Source organism: Heteronotia binoei, chromosome 1 (genome assembly GCF_032191835.1).
Source record: "Heteronotia binoei isolate CCM8104 ecotype False Entrance Well chromosome 1, APGP_CSIRO_Hbin_v1, whole genome shotgun sequence".
NCBI lineage: Eukaryota > Metazoa > Chordata > Lepidosauria > Squamata > Gekkonidae > Heteronotia > Heteronotia binoei.
In genome coordinates this window covers 73,790,057-73,805,819 of record NC_083223.1, presented here as the reverse complement: position 1 = coordinate 73,805,819, position 15,763 = coordinate 73,790,057, and the positions used below count along the sequence as shown (strand labels likewise).

Sequence of the window (15,763 nt, the reverse complement as noted above, 5' to 3'; positions counted from 1 at the left end):
TCCTGAGTGAAGAGATATGTTTTGACCTGGAGCCCTAAAAGAAAGTAAAATAACGGAAAATTTATGTGCGACCTCTCCAGAAGCCTGCTCAAGGCATCATACAATTAAAATAATAAAACAAAGCCATTAAACGCACTGTGTTCCCTCAGTGAAATCTCCTCCACATCCAACGTTTTAATTTTCTAAATAGTTTTCTATGTATTTTAGCTCTGGTTTTACCTGTTTTAATGATGTGTTGGGTGTTTGGGGATTGGTTTTAACAGTTTTTAAATGTAATGTTATTATGTTTTAATTTGTATGCTGCCTTGGTGCCCTGTGGCGCAGAGTGTTAAAGCTGCAGTACTGCAGTCCTAAGCTCTGCTCATGACCTGAGTTCGATCCCCGGCAGTAGCTGGTTTTTCAGGTAGCCGGCTTGAGGCTGACTCAGCCTTCCATCCTTCCAAGGTTGGTAAAATGAGTACCCAGTTTACTGGGGGGAAAGTGTAGATGATTGGGGAAGGCAATGGCAAACCACCCCATAAAAAGTCTGCCGTGAAAACGTTGTGAAATCAACATCACCCCAGAGTCAGAAATGACTGGGGCTTGCACAGGGGACCTTTCCATTCCCCTTGGGGCTCTTGTTAGGGCAGAAAGGCAAGACAGACATTTTGTGAAATAGAATTAATAAGTTAGGCCGGGCATTAAAAACAGCATAATAGAAACATCAAACTACCTAAAATGATACTGCTGAAACATCCTTCAGGCCAGAAGCAGATTGTTAAATGGCCAAAATAAAGCAATCCTGAGAAGTACTACTCGGAAGAAAGCCCCATTGTATTAATGGGGCTTAAAGACAAAGCAAACCTTAAGGGGAAGGCATTCCAGAGGTCAGGCATGACCACAGGAAAGCCCTGTTTTCTTGTCACCATCCCTTCTCAACTCTGTAGGGGGCGAGCACAGAAAGCAGGGCTTCAGATGGGAATCCATCTGTAGAGGACAAAATAGGTAGAGGCACAGACACATGTCTTACCAGCAGACTTGTGAAGGTATGATCATACACACAATCCTTAACTAGTTCAAGTATGTGTCTATAGAGCAGGACAAAATAGTTATAGACAGTCCTTCAAGTAATCAGCTCAGCAGAAGGAAAGTATTCAGCCAAATGGAAACAAGCAGTGGACAGCACAGACATGAAAGTATGGTTATACGCACAATCCTTCACTAGTTCAAGTGTGTGAAGGAGTGATCATTGATAAATATAGTTGAGCCCTAAGAGAACCAACATCCCATTCAGCCTAGAATAATAAAGCTTCTTTAAAGCATTACTCAAGCAATATGGCCCTCTCCTGAAACCCAAGATAAAACAAGCTGTAAATTAAAACTTCAAAAAATGGTGAAAAGAGCAAGACTGTTACTGTAGAAAAGCTCCAACAGCCTAAAGAAATACCACCCTCGTTCTATCTACCCACCATTAAGAAATATCTTACCACCTTTAAAATTAGCCACACATCTTAATGGGATTTATTTAAGGGCAGGATATAGATGTCATATTGTGTTTGCTGAGCAGCTTAGAACAATTAAAGCACTAATGCAAATAAAATTAATTATCTAGAGAAAAAGAGGTGCAAGGAAAGAGACCAAAAGGAAAAGAGAGTTATCAAAACAGAGCCAGAGTGGTATTAGCTTCAATACTGGAAATAAACCACAAATATCTGTGTTCAAACCCTCTCTTAGTCATGAAGCTTAGTAGGAAAGCTTGGGCCAGACACTCTTGCTCACTATAATCTACCTCCCTGGTCCTTGAAACAATACATAAACTACTGAGAGATTCCCTCCTGCATCCAATCAAGGAACCAACTTGCTTAGAATGTTTAGGAAAGTATCTAGAATTGCTTTTGAGCAAGTAATAGTTTTAAAGGCAAATCAGTTTTCAACTGTTTGTCTCATTTCTTTTAGGGATAATCTAAAAACCTAAATTACTCACAAAATAATCTCACCTATTCTTCACATTTCACACAGACTTCACATTTCTGGGATCCAAGATCACTGCAGATGGTGACTGTAGCCATGAAATTAAAAGACGTTTGCTCCTTAGGAGGACAGCTATGGCAAACCTGGGCAGTATAATAAAAAGTAGACACATCAGCCTGCCAACAAAAATCTGTATAGTCAAAGAGATGGTATTCTCAGTAGTAATGTACAGCTGTGAGAGCTGGACCATAAGGAAGGCCGAACGCAGAAGAATAGATGCTTTTGAGATGTGGTGCTGGAGAAGAATCTTGAGAGTCCCTTGGACTGCAAGAAGATCAAATCAGTCAGTCTTAAGGGAAATCAACCCAGACTGCTCCCTGGAAAGTCAGATGCTGAAGCTCAAATACTTTGGCCACCAAATGAGAAGTGCTCACTGGAGAAGATCCTGATGCTGGGAAAGACAGAAGGCAAAAGAAGAACGGAACGGCAAAAGATGAGATGGCTGGACAGTGTTACTGATGTAACAAACACGAATTTGAGCAGGCTTCGGAGGATGGTGGAAGACAGGAGGGCCTGGCATGACTTTGTCCATGGGGTCGCAAAGAGTTGGACTCGATTGTGCGACTGAACAACAAAAAACAAATTCTTCTGCTAAAACTTACATCCTGATAAATCTGATTTGCTTGTCACTGGAGTGCATATTTATAGAGAAATATCAGTTCTTATCTTGTCTATTATAATCATATGATACTATTTAGATAACTGATTGGTTCATAACTAAGACTGATTTCCCACCAGCCTTATCTCACGCTCCTCTTCTCCGCTTCTGTCAGATTTCACACTATCTGCCCTGGGGCTGCAACTCACTCCACCTCTTTCACACAGCAAACAAGATCCTCTAAAAACCAGTTGCAGCCTTAGGGCAGAGAATGTTAAATCTGATGGAAACCCCGGCAAAGAAGAGGAGCGTGAGAGTGGCATAAGGCTAATGGGAAATTGGTTTAAATTAAAGATAAGCACCTAAGTGCTGATCAGCTAACATAACCATGCGATATTATCTAGATAACTGATTAGTTCTTAACTAAATAAGAGATAAGTTAACATATGAGCTAATTTGTAGGAGCACATGAGGTGCATCTGGTAAAGCAAGACAAGAAGGCCAATCTCAACTTTTAGCCCCCATTAAGAAGCAATTCATCTACTTTTTTTCCTATAACTGGTTCAACTAAATGTCCAAGATGAAAGGCACTTGAAACAGAGTTCATGGGCAGCTTAAAAGTGCTTGAGGTTTCACCTAGTTTGCAAACTCAACAAGAAAAACTTAGTGATATATCATAGCTACTGCTACACCCTGTACAAAGAATGAAACACAAAGGCAAATATCAGAAAATGCAATGCATGTTTCTTCATCAGAAACTAGTGGCGGTGCACAGTTCTGTCAAGCCATATACCGATTTCTCACTAGCATCGCTCCTCCTCCAGGCTTCTGTTTTTCCCTGTGCAATCAATCAATTTCTTACCAGTTGCTCCGTAGGGGCGTTTTGACACACAGCTCCTTCCATTTTCCCTTGTGGCTTTGTGATGCTGTCTTTTAAGGATTAAGAAACCATGAGGGGAACTGGAGGGAGCTGCACCTCAAAATGCGCCTATGGAGCAACTGGTGGGAAATTGATCGCTTGTGCTGGGAGAAAACAGAAGCCTGGGGGTGGAGCAACGCTAGTGAGAAATTGATAACAGTCAACTTATGGTGACCCCATAGGGTTTTCAAGGCAAGAGATGTTCAGATGAGGTTTGAAACTAGCTCTACTGTATTTACAACACTTAGGCTTCCCAATCCCCAGGTCCCAGCAGGGGATCTCCTGGTTTTACAAGTTTCCCCCCGCCCCCCAGCCAGCTAGCCAGCGGGGGAAGCCCCACCCCCGACAGCCCCCACAGCTCTAGATCTCCAGCAGTTTTAGGGAATAATGGGGAATTGATCCGCGGATATCAAGGGCTCTGGCGGGGCTGTGTTTTGAGGTAAAGGCACCAAATTTTCAGTATAGCATCTAGTGCCTCTTCTCAAAATACCCCCCAAGTTTCAAAACGATTGGACCAGGGGGTCCAATTCTATGAGCCCCCAAAGAAGGTGCCCCTATCCTTCATTATTTCCTATGGAAGGAAGGCATCTAAAAAGGTGTGCTGTCCCTTTCAATGTGATGGCCAGAACTCCCTTGGAGTTCAATTATGCTTGTCACACCCTTGCTCCTGGCTCTGCCCCCAATATCTCTTGGCTCCACCCCCAAAGTCTCCTGGCTCCATCCCCAAAGTCCCCAGATATTTCTTGAATTGGACTTGGCAACCCTAACAACACTGCTGCTGTGCTTTCAAATCTATTTAGCACTTGTGCAAAGGAAACTATCATGAATGAGTTACTAAAACAAGTGAAAATTCTGAACTCTGTTAAATATTGTTTGGATTGTTGTTTGTGGTGTGCTAATTCACTACTTTTCAAGTATTAAATAGTGTGTTTTTTACTGTGTAATGCTGCTAAGCCAGAGTTACAGAACCACTTATACTGAAAGTATCTAACAAATATTCTGGGAAAGCCCTGCTACCTGAACAACCAACTGTTTATACTCAAGATGAGGTTGTTGTTTTTTAAAGTTCTGAATGATTTTTCTGAGAAGAAAAAAAATGTACCCTTTAGCCAGTTCCAAATTAATAAGATATCTGTGGGTGGATATATTGTAATATAATAATAGTATACAAGGTGTTTTCAGTTGCCTAGGGTTTGTTTCTCCAATCACTGTTGCTCAACATTCCAAAGAAAACAACTACAGCAGATAAACATATTAACTCATTTGCTTCACATTTATCCATTTCAGGATCACGCCAAATCTATTATCTGATTCACACATTTACCCTTTCCATTGATCTTCATGTAATGGAGAAACAAGCACACAAGCCCCCCTCCCCATTTCACCATGCAATTAAGGTACAGTGTGAGCCAGAAATAGGCGTGATGGTATACAATCCCCAATGCTTTTTCTTCTTACTTAAAAAAAAAACAAAGACAGCCTCAGGTGGCTGCAAGTTTGAGTGAAGTAAGGGGAGAGGATAAATGGACTACTTTATTCTCTTTCCTACCAAGCTTTTTTTTTTGCTAAAATTATGCACCAAAGCTGTTTTTCTCCACACAAGGAAAGAATATGGGCATTTACCTTTTGTCCCTCAAGTGGAGAAGCAGCTAGAGGGGAAATAGAGAGAGAAGTGTTGAGGCCTTTTTTCTCTTCTCCTAGTCCTTCAATTAAACTTAAGTCATTTTAGAAGGGAAAAGGTATGGTACAAACACACATATGCATAAACAAATGTGAAATAAATACAGAAAAAAACACATAAATGAACAGATGACCGTGATCAAAATGTATTAATTTTTTAAGTGATAGGAAAATACACATGCAATTGCATGTCTTGTTGAATTTGGACTTTAGGGAATATTTTTTTACAGTCATCTGCAGACTGAGAGGAATGAGGGAATCCAAGTTCTTTTTGAGTCTACAGTCTGAGATCTAAATTTTTTTGTAATGAATCAGAATGTGCTCTAGGAGTGGGAGTATAAGCCAGGATGACTCTTCACTAATTCTGAACTGTGAGATCATCTTCTCTTTGTTTCTGTTACTTCATATAGTTAATTATCTTGTTTTACAGAATGCTGCCCAAAACAGTATTAATAGTTCCCCTTCATCTATTGCTTCAGAGTTTTCCCATACATTACCTCAATAATGCTGTAAATTAGCTTACTGCAGGTGGGAGCGGGTCCTGAAGGTGATGCAAATGGCTTCATAGAACTACTACATGGCTGAGACAAGACATGTGGTTACTTGGAAGTAGACTACACAAACAGCCTTAGTGAAGGAAAGATGGCACAATTTAGTTCACTTTGTACAAGATGGGATCTTCCAGGGCAAATACACTGTCTTTTCCTTTCCATTCTCTGCCCATCCAATAAAGCAAGTTACAACTTGCCACAAAGTCTGTGTTATGTCTGCTTACACACAAACTTTTTGTGATACCAATCTGCAGCATAAACCTGTGGATACTGATTGAAACATAAATTCCACTGATTTACCTGGGACTTCATCCCTAACAGGAGTGCATAGGATTCATGCCTTAGTCGTCTCCTGGGGAATTTCCTTCATATTATGGAAATATCCAAATGGCACACAGCCACCAGTTTTGCCCAATTCGTACTGTAGTCTGTAGACATGCATGGTTTTACAAAGAGCTATTATAAATACTGATACTCAGGGTGTAATAAATGCACAGATGTGTTATTCATTTCTTGCCCACAATCCACACATTTCCCCTCAGAGTAGTGTTTCTGTGGTCTAGATGTCACATTTCACCAACACATAACCCCTGTTCAGTAGTTACATCCCTAGTGGTGTGACCAGACACATGCAAATGGCATTTCTTCTGCAAGAGGCAAAGTATGGATTTTCTATCTCAGTACACCCTTCTAGACATCAGATTAATCCAGGGATAGATGCATGTTGCCGCTTTCAGAAGAAAAAAGGATCACATGTATTAGGAAGATCATATGTAACATGTTTGTCCCATGTACTTAATCAAACATAACAAATGAAAAGGGCTACAAATGATTGCATTTTGTACCTTCCCCCACATGATACATAACTACTGTGTAGAATTTAGTTGTATTAGACAATACATTCTACATTTTCTTAACACTTGCTAGTATAATGTATTCTTCTTCCACCTGATAGTCACATGCTTTTTCATAATTTTGTGGCTCAGTGCTCTACCATTATACCATCAAAAATCACCTTCCCTTGCCAGAATGTCTTTCTTCATTTTACCAGTTATTTCAAACTCTGTCATTCAAGACCAGAGTACATATATAACCCACTATACAGATCTAAAGATGCACACCTAGAAACATTTCTTTATAACAGTAAACACTCCAAAGCTGTAATTTCTTCTTCCAGTAAAGTCAGGTGAGCCTTTTTTTCAGAGGGGTTCTTTTCACATTTTTAAGACTGTGTGCCACCCTTCTCCTGCACTGACATACCTATTTATCTAGATTTCTTTAAAAGGAAAAGGAGACCAAGAGCACAACTATCTCCCTATATAAGAGCTGTCCACATAAAAAATTGGCAATCTTATAAACTATTATTTATTGACAAATAGTACAGCATAGCAGATAATATGCTGAACCTGGGTTTGTGAAACCTAAGTTCAAATCACTTCTCACTAGGCTTGGTAAGTCATTGTGTCTCAGAGTTGTCGTGAGGATAACCTCAGACCTGCTGTAAGGGTAAACTGGGATGACTTTAGCTATGTAACCTGAGCTTCCTGCAGAAATAGCAAAATACAAATATGAAGAATAAACATCATGCTATTGAAAGCAGACTTTAATTTTGTCTTTCCAACTAGATTTTGCCAGTCACACAGTAAAATCCAGTTGGAAAGTAGATCAAAAGTGCATTATTTAATGTGTGTGATCACAGCCCAGGATACTTCAGAAAGTTCAAGAACACTTTGGCTAGGTTCCAAATAATTTATGTTGATAAGGTGGACCTTAAGAGCCTAAGGTAGATATGCATTCTGGTCCTATCCCAAGAATTCCAGTTTCAGAAAGGCAAAATACAGACACTTGTAGTCCCGAAAAGCACAACTCAGATTCTGGGCCACCACGTCAGAATAAACACCATGCTCAGTTGACTTTTCTGAAGCAATTCTTCTCGCCCAGTTCTTCAGCCTTTTTTCTGCTCTCCTGCCAAGGTTACAAAAGTTCTTTCCAGCCACATTACTCTTCTATGCCAAGCATAAATTGTGGGAAAATGATCTCATGGAGGATTAAAGTTAGAGCCTAGCACAGAACAGTGATGGGCAGGGTCAATAAGGGAGGAGTAGGGAGAGCAGGCACCTTATCTTTTCAGAAGTCGAACACTGGCTATACATGCAAGCAATTAATAATTTGGCAAATAATGTCATTCTTAAATAATATACTGCTTAGCACAGCACTCTTCTCCCCATTTGCAGTTCCTATACAGAGCAGGAGACAGCTATATTGAAATTTAGACAAAACAAAAGAATCCTCTTGAACATTCAACCCTACAAAAATTATAGCAGCATTTATCATTATTATTTAAGTTTACAATCTTTACTTTTATTATTAGTCTTTAAGATGCTATGGGACTTTTGTTTTTGATGCAAGAGACTAACCTGCTACCTCAATGGAATTCATATTAAAGGCACACTGTGCTAGAATTCCACCTTTAATAACAGAGACTAATTACTGAAGGAAAGATTTGACTTCACATTCTTAAGGACAATGCAGTCACCTCACCTCTTTGAAATACAGCTTCTCCCCTCAGTACAGTGTTGTTTTCAATGACCACCTCAGCTTTTACTGTAATCTCTGGTGGGCTGTTCTTCAGTAGCGCTACCCCAATACTTGTATTTGCTCCAGGCCTGAAGGTCAAAGGAGCTGTCAACAAGTACCTGGGCCTAAAAAAACAAAAGGAACTTAAATTAAAGGCATGGCCTGACATGTATTATTGAAGCTGTTGCCTTACAGAAGAAAACAACTGAATAGCTGTTTTCTATATTTACAAGTTCGAAAACAGGTGAGGGGATTACAGGCAATATAACTGTGGAGGCCTAGCAAGCATCTAAAGAGAAGGAAGTGTTAACAACATGAGACTTCCAAGTAAAGAGACAGAGTGCCCACCTAATAATTAAACTACGGTAATCCCGGAGGAAGGAACTGTTCATCAGGCCTCTGCTCCTATATATGCAAAACATTTTTGGAACCTGCATCATGAAGCCAATATCCCGCTCCCCCTTGTTTCGGTAATCACAAGCACTTAAAGTGGATTAGAATTCCTCAACCGTGTCCTAAAGAGCTCGGCCACCCAAACTCTTGAGAACACTGGGATAGCTGATGAATCAATGGAGCTGCGTTTAACCGGCCTGTATAATGCCTAGCACGCTGCAGTTTGGGCCGAACCCTGTGTACCCCAAGCATTAACTGAAGAAAAATCGGGCCTTGTGTAGACTGGCAAGCTGGGGACGAAGCCAACACTGCGCCCTTCTTTTCTCACGCTCCCTTCTCCCACCCACTCTCTTGCAATTCATACCTGGCGGTGGCGACCCATGAAACTGCCAAGAGGCACAAGACGAGAGCGGTGGTGGAGGGCAGCTGAGAGCCCCTCCGAGCGGCACGAATAGAGCCTGGCAACGGCAGCATCCTGAGCCTGGAGTTTGCAATCCGCTTTGCAGAGATGCCGCTCCGTGCTCCTCCTCCCACAAGCCTTTCGTAGCTTAGAAGCAGGAGGGCGCCAGTACGGCCAGTGAAAGAAGCCTCTTGTAGCGAGGGAGCAGCAGCTTCTTCCAAAATAAAAGACTCCGCCCCGCCTTTCCTATACTGCACCGCTAAAGGGTTCCTTAGTCTCCTTAGCTGTGGGCGGGGGGGTGTATCTCCGGACTTTTTTCACGCCCTTGGCGAAAGCTCCCGAATTGCGATCTGTTGAAAAGAAGCACGCGGTAATAGCATGTCCTCAAACTCTCACTACCTTCCCCCGCAGCCCAAATTTTGGCTGCTAGAAGGTCTGGCCTTCTCAAAAAGAGCAATGAGTTTGCGCTCTGGTCGGGTACATCGGGGAAAAATCTACACGTTTGTCTCTGAGTCACAAGCTGAGCAAAATAGTCTCCAGCAGAAGGGTGTTGTCTCTTGGTGGTGGTTTTGGACATAAATGAGAGGGAGCGAAGTGGAGCATGTGCCAGAACGGTACAGGAGAGGGGGCGTGTTAGAAAGCCACCACCAAGTTACATAAATTGTGTTACCTTTCCAGCACCATTGGGCAGTCTTGCACATGAGCTTGCAGTGCAACACTGCAGCCTATTCCACCACCCCAAACCCCAACTGACCCATGATCAGGTTCCGCAGGTGCCACTACTATGGTGACAAAAATGCTATCTGATTTGCCCATAGGGTGGTGATTTCACAAACCAAGGGCTTTGGCAGCTGTCACATACGAATTGCCTCTTAAGATTGTAAGAGAACCTGTGCTGAATCAGCCCAGCGATCTTGACCTAATATTCTAGGTCCCACAGACATTCAGGGAAGGCCTATAACCAAGACACATTCCAGCTCTTATCCGACAAAGGGAGCTTTGACTCTGGAAAGGTCATACCTTGAAAATCTTGATGGTCTCTAAGGTGCTACTGGACTCTCATCAAGCAAGACACCAAGGTTTATTTATTTAAAACAGTTACTTGTTGCCATCTTTATGGAGCTCAAGGTGGCTTATGACATAGATAAAGCATATAAATGAAATGCACTAAAAGCATAGAGCAACATTTGAAGTCACTACTCAAGACTACTAATAAATGAAGCCAATGCAGCCCTAAATAAAACCACCTTGATCAAAAGTGAGAGGGGTGGAGTCAGACACACCTCACTGGGGAGGTTGTACCATGATCATGGGACTGCCATTGAAAAAGCCCTCTCTAGTGTTCTCATAAAATAAGCTTCTTTGATTGATGGGACAGTTAGGAGGGCCACTCCCTGTGATCTTCATTTTCAGTCAGGAACATATGGGAGAGGACAATCCTATAAATACTCTGGTCCCAAGCCATGTAGACTTTAAAGGTCAAAAACAAAACCGTGAGCTGAGCTGGGGAGTTGATTGGTAGCCAGTGTAATTGCTGTAATATTGGAGTCACAGGCTCCCGATAACTGGCCCCAACCAGTGATCTAGCTACAGCATTCTGCACTAATTGCAGCTTCAGAACTCTCTTTGGCACAGAGGGCAGGATATAAATCTAATAAATCTTACCTAACCTCTTCAAGGATAGCCCAGAGTAGAGTGTATTGCAATAATCCAGTGTAGATTTAACTAAAGCATCAATTGTTGTTTGGTGTAGTGGTTAAGCGTGCGGACTCTAATCTGGGAGAAACAGTTTTGATTCCCCACTCCTCCACATGCAGCTGCTGATGTGACCTTGGGTCAGCCATAAATTCTCAGCAGAGCAGTTCTCTGAGAACTCTCTCAGCTTCACCTACCTCACAGAGTGTCTGTTGTGGGGAGGGGAAGCGAAAGGAGATTGTAAGCTGTTCTGAGGCTCTAAGCAAAAAGCAGGGTATAAATCCAATCTTCTAGATCTGACAGACCCAGCAACAGACACAGTTGATGCGCCAGCTGAAATTGGGCAGAAGCATTCCAAACCACTTCAGCCACCTGGTTTTTAAGGTGACTGCAGAGTTGAGTAGCTCTCCCAGGCTGTAAACCTGGCTTTTCAATAGGAGTATAACCCCATCCAAGACAGAAAAGATCTCAAGTCCCAGAATTCTCTTTCTTAAAAGGTAAAGGTAGTCCCCCGTGCAAGCACCGAGTCGTTACTGACCCATGGGGTAACGTCACATCATTACCTTTTTTGGGGCAGACTTTTTATGGGATGGTTCGCCATTGCCTTTATCTTTCTACTAACCCAGAAAACCTCTGTCTTGTCAGGATTAAGTTTCAGTTTGTTTACTCTCATCCAGCCCATTACTGGCTCCAAGCACCAGTTTAGGACATTAAGAGAATCCTTGGAATTAGGGGGGAAAGGTACAGTTGAATATTGTCCTCATATTAATGACACCGCAACCCAAACCTTCTGATGACCTCTCCCAGAGGCTTCACACAGATACTAAATAGCGTGGGATATAAGATTAAATCCTGCAAAACTCCATAGACCAATGGCCCTGGGACAGAGCAGGAATCTCCTAACACTACCCTCTGAGACTCCCCACCCCCTAGAACTCAAACCACCATAACCACTCTAGTGTCCTCCAGTCTCAGTGCCAAGAGGCCGCTCAGTAGAATACAATGCTCAATAGTATCAAAGGCTGCAGAGAGATCCAGCAGTTGCTGGATCACATTCCGCCATCTAGTTATCAGTACAGGTCATCAGCAGGGTGACCAAACCAATGTTCCAAGCCCAGGTCTGAAGCTAGATTGAATTGGGTCCTGAAAATCAGTCTCTTTCAAGACCCCCCCCCCCCGGAGCTGAAAATCAACCACCTGGTCAAGTGCCTTGTCCAAGAATGGAAAATTGGAGCCTGGCCAGTTCTCCAACATAGTAGGGCTTAGGGAGGTCTCCCCCTCAAAAATAATAGGTCTAATCACTGCCTTCTTAAGCATGGGCAGTGCAACACCTACCCTCAAGGAAGCCTTTACCACTCCCCACTTACCCACTCAGCATCATTTATCAGCCAGGAAGGGTAGGGGTCAAGAATACAGGTGGTAGGTCTCAGCTACCCAAGGATCTTGTCCACATCCTCAGGTTCCACAAGTTGAAAGGTATCCATATAATTAGATGCTGGTATGGATGTATATTCAGATTATATACTTTTGCAGGTGCAAATCCAAATCAGACCTAAGCAGTTTTGTCTGAAAAATGTAGCAAATTGATCACAATGGGCTGTCATATGGTCAGAATTCAGTTCCCCAGTTAAATTCCTTCTCTTGTTGTTGCCATACCATAACTGGTATTCACAGATACATTGCATATGAAAATGGAGTTTAGCATTTTAATACCCATTAATGGGCCTATCCTCCATTCATTTATCTGTTCCCTTTTCAAAGCCATAGTGGGGATCACTATACTCTGGCACTGAGTCCCATAAATTAGTCTGATATTGCATGAGGAAGTACTTAATTTTTTCTGTCCTGAATTTACTGCCCATGAACTTGATGGGGTACCCTAAAATGCAGAAACATGGACAATGGAGAAAAAGGGTTCCATATTCTTCTTTGTTCCATGCATAATTTTGTAAAGCTCTATCAATTCTCCCTTCACTTTTTTTTTTTTTTTACTAAAAAGCCCCAACTTCCTTAGCCTTTACTAACAAGGAAAATGCTCAAACCTCCTAAGTATTCCGATTGCCTTTTGTGGACTTTTTGAAGATCTACAGCAGGGGTGGCCAAAATGTGGGTCTTTCACACATATTATGTGGCTCTTGAAGTCCCCACTACTCTTTTGGCCGACTTGGAGAAAGCATTTCTTTACATTATTTCTCAAGCCAGCCAGCGGCTTAGAGAATGCTTTTAAAGTTGCTTTCTCTCCATCCCTCCCCCCTCTATTTTCCTTCCTTCCTTCCCTCCTTCCTTCCTGTCGTCAAACATCTGACGTTCATGTCTTGTGGCTGTCAAACATCTTATTCTACGTGGCTCTTACATTAAGCAAGTTTAGCTACTTATCAATGGGACCATTCTCAATTTACTATACCATTCTCTTTATTTACTATATTAATAGTCCTCTTTTCTCACTCAAAGTAGCTTACACAGTGTAAATCAATCCCAATATGATGAATCTAATAAACCATGTACTAGGACTAGGATTACAGAAAAATGAAAGCATATTATATATATTATACAAAGTGGCAGATTCAATGCAGAAAAATGGCATTATCAGTAGAAAATAATACACTGACAGCAGTATAATATATACAGCAAAATGGTAACCTTTCTTCCTGTAGAAGAAAAAATGGCTTTTATATTTATATAACAATTTTCTCTACTCTGAGGAGTCTCAAAGCAATATACAATCTCTTTTCCTATCTCTAGCTACTACAGGTACCATGTGAGGTAGGTGGGACAGAGAGAGTTCTGAGAGAACTGTGACTTGCCCAAGGTTACCCAGCAGGCTTTATGTGGATGAGTGGGAAATCAAACACAGTCCTTCAGATTAGAGTCTGCTACTCTTAACACCTACACCACACTGCATACAGTAGTATATTGCTCAATCCCTTTCTGTTTATAAATTGACTTCCCAAATCATTCAATTATATTATAGCCCTATTACCCCTATAAAAATGTTCCCCTGAATAATTTGCACATAGTTTCTGGAATAACAGATGTGGGAGTCTTCCATAAGGCAGGGGGGATTTCAGGGAATGCACATTATTGATCTTGCCCGTTTGCAGAATGGCACTCACAAAAGGCTCTGAACAGATGAGCAAAGTTGTTGCAGAACAGAGGAGAGGTGGTCCTGCAGACATGAAGGCCCAAGGCCATGTGCATTTCAGTATGTAATTGAAGTCTGAACTGAACCTGATGGGCAGCTGAACCTAATGGGCAGCTAATGGAGTGACTGCGGAATGAGTATGACATTTATGCTCTGCCTAGCTCCTGATAATAACTGAGCTGAGAGACCACTCTATCAAACAACATCACAAGCTGGTGTAAGCATGTGATAGGAAAATAATAACATTCATTTATTCAATAGAAAAGAAAATCTAGAAGCCCCCACACTCTCCTCAACACCTGTCTGACAACAGAATTATTTTCGAATTGCTAGTTTCCTGATGTGGCTTGGTGGTTAGCCTATTTCCTATTGAAGCTTCTCAAAAGCTTGCTAGTATTGCCACTCCCCCTCCCTGCTAGTTTTCCTATACATTAGCCTCTTAAGCCTGCAAAAGTAAAATGCTTCTTTCTTTTTATATATGCTAACAAGACAACTGTTATAAATATAGTGATTTATAATATTCAGCATAAATAGTGAGTAGAGTGCACAACAAAGAATTAATCAATCATTAGGGCAAAATCGGTTTTAGAGCTGTATATTCAGTTGAGTCATGTGCACTGTCATTGCATAGATGAGAGGTGTCAGAACTGGAAATTTCAAAGGGGCATCTGCAGATGTTTGTGAGTGGTTATCTGTCACCTTTCAGTGGTTAGTGGTTGTTTGAAATGCAGAATCACAGGGTTAATGAAGTTCACAAATATGGAGTCAGTTGTGCTAACTGAATACCATTTTAGCTAAGCATATAGATAAAGTTACAAGTTCTGACAAAAAGAAGTGTTGCTGGGCGGAGATATTTGTAACTTTTTATCTTATATGGCCAAACCTCTGAGCCAACGGCCGTTGAAGCTAGACTGTGAGCTCTGACCAATGGCAAACAGTCACAGAGCAAGAGAGGAAGTAAGTGACGTCGGGGATGTCTTATAAGGCAAGGGGCTTGGCCAAATTGGCAGAGAGGCGGTCTCATGGCTGGCCTCTCTCCACTCTCTGCAGAAGTGAAAATAAAGTGGTTTCCTCTGAACAACAAAGTCTCAAGCCTGGTAATTGTAATTGGAATAGGAGTATTGCTCCTAAAAACCGGTTGACACATGTCTCATCAAAATACTGGTTCCCAGGTATTTCTGTCTGCTTAAATTATGCCTCCACCTAAGGAGAAGAGTGTTAAAAATAGATTTTCAACATCTCATCCAATTTAACCCTCAGAAGTTTCATAGAATACAGAAAGTCATTCACTCCATGGGATGCCTTTTTGTGGATCACACTGAGCTCCTTTTGATAGCCAGATCTGCCCCAAGAGAATATCTGGAAGAATTTCAAGTGGAGTCCCTGGGGCACTTCCAGGCAAACCAATTCCAGCTGCATAGCCATGCTAGTAGGAGGCAGCAACATAAAATAGTCCAAATGGCAGTAGACTAGAACTTAACAGCATTTATTCCTGCATCAGCTCTCATGAACCAGAGCTCACTTCAGTCAATTGGCACACATTTTAACATGGAATTTAATGAAAATCATAAATGGTATGTTTGATAGACAGGTGGCTGTCCTGCCCCTGAAGGAAAAAACAGTCACTCTGCTGAGCCTATAGCAGTGCTGTTTCAGGATCCATTCACCTTTGGAGGGGGGGGGTGGAATGTTGAAGGGAAATATGGGAGGAGTTCCATTCAGGCTTGCCTCAAGGAGAGTGCAAGGAGAGCTCTGCTCAGGGAGAGAGTAGTGATGGCTCATGTCTGGCTCAAGGAAA

At 41.8% G+C, this 15,763-nt stretch overlaps 1 protein-coding gene across 1 annotated transcript in view; it reads right to left on the bottom strand.

Moving 5' to 3' along the window:
• Positions 1–9,288, bottom strand: part of CD109 (CD109 molecule) — a 106,977-nt gene extending 97,689 nt beyond the window's left edge. The window contains exons 1-2 of the mRNA XM_060233094.1: positions 9,093–9,288; positions 8,300–8,460 (exon numbers count right to left, since the gene is read on the bottom strand). Coding sequence (XP_060089077.1) covers positions 8,300–8,460; positions 9,093–9,202 — 271 coding nt within the window. The 5' untranslated portion in view covers positions 9,203–9,288. The remainder of the gene's footprint in view (positions 1–8,299; positions 8,461–9,092) is intronic.
• Between the last annotated feature and the right edge of the window lie 6,475 nt (positions 9,289–15,763).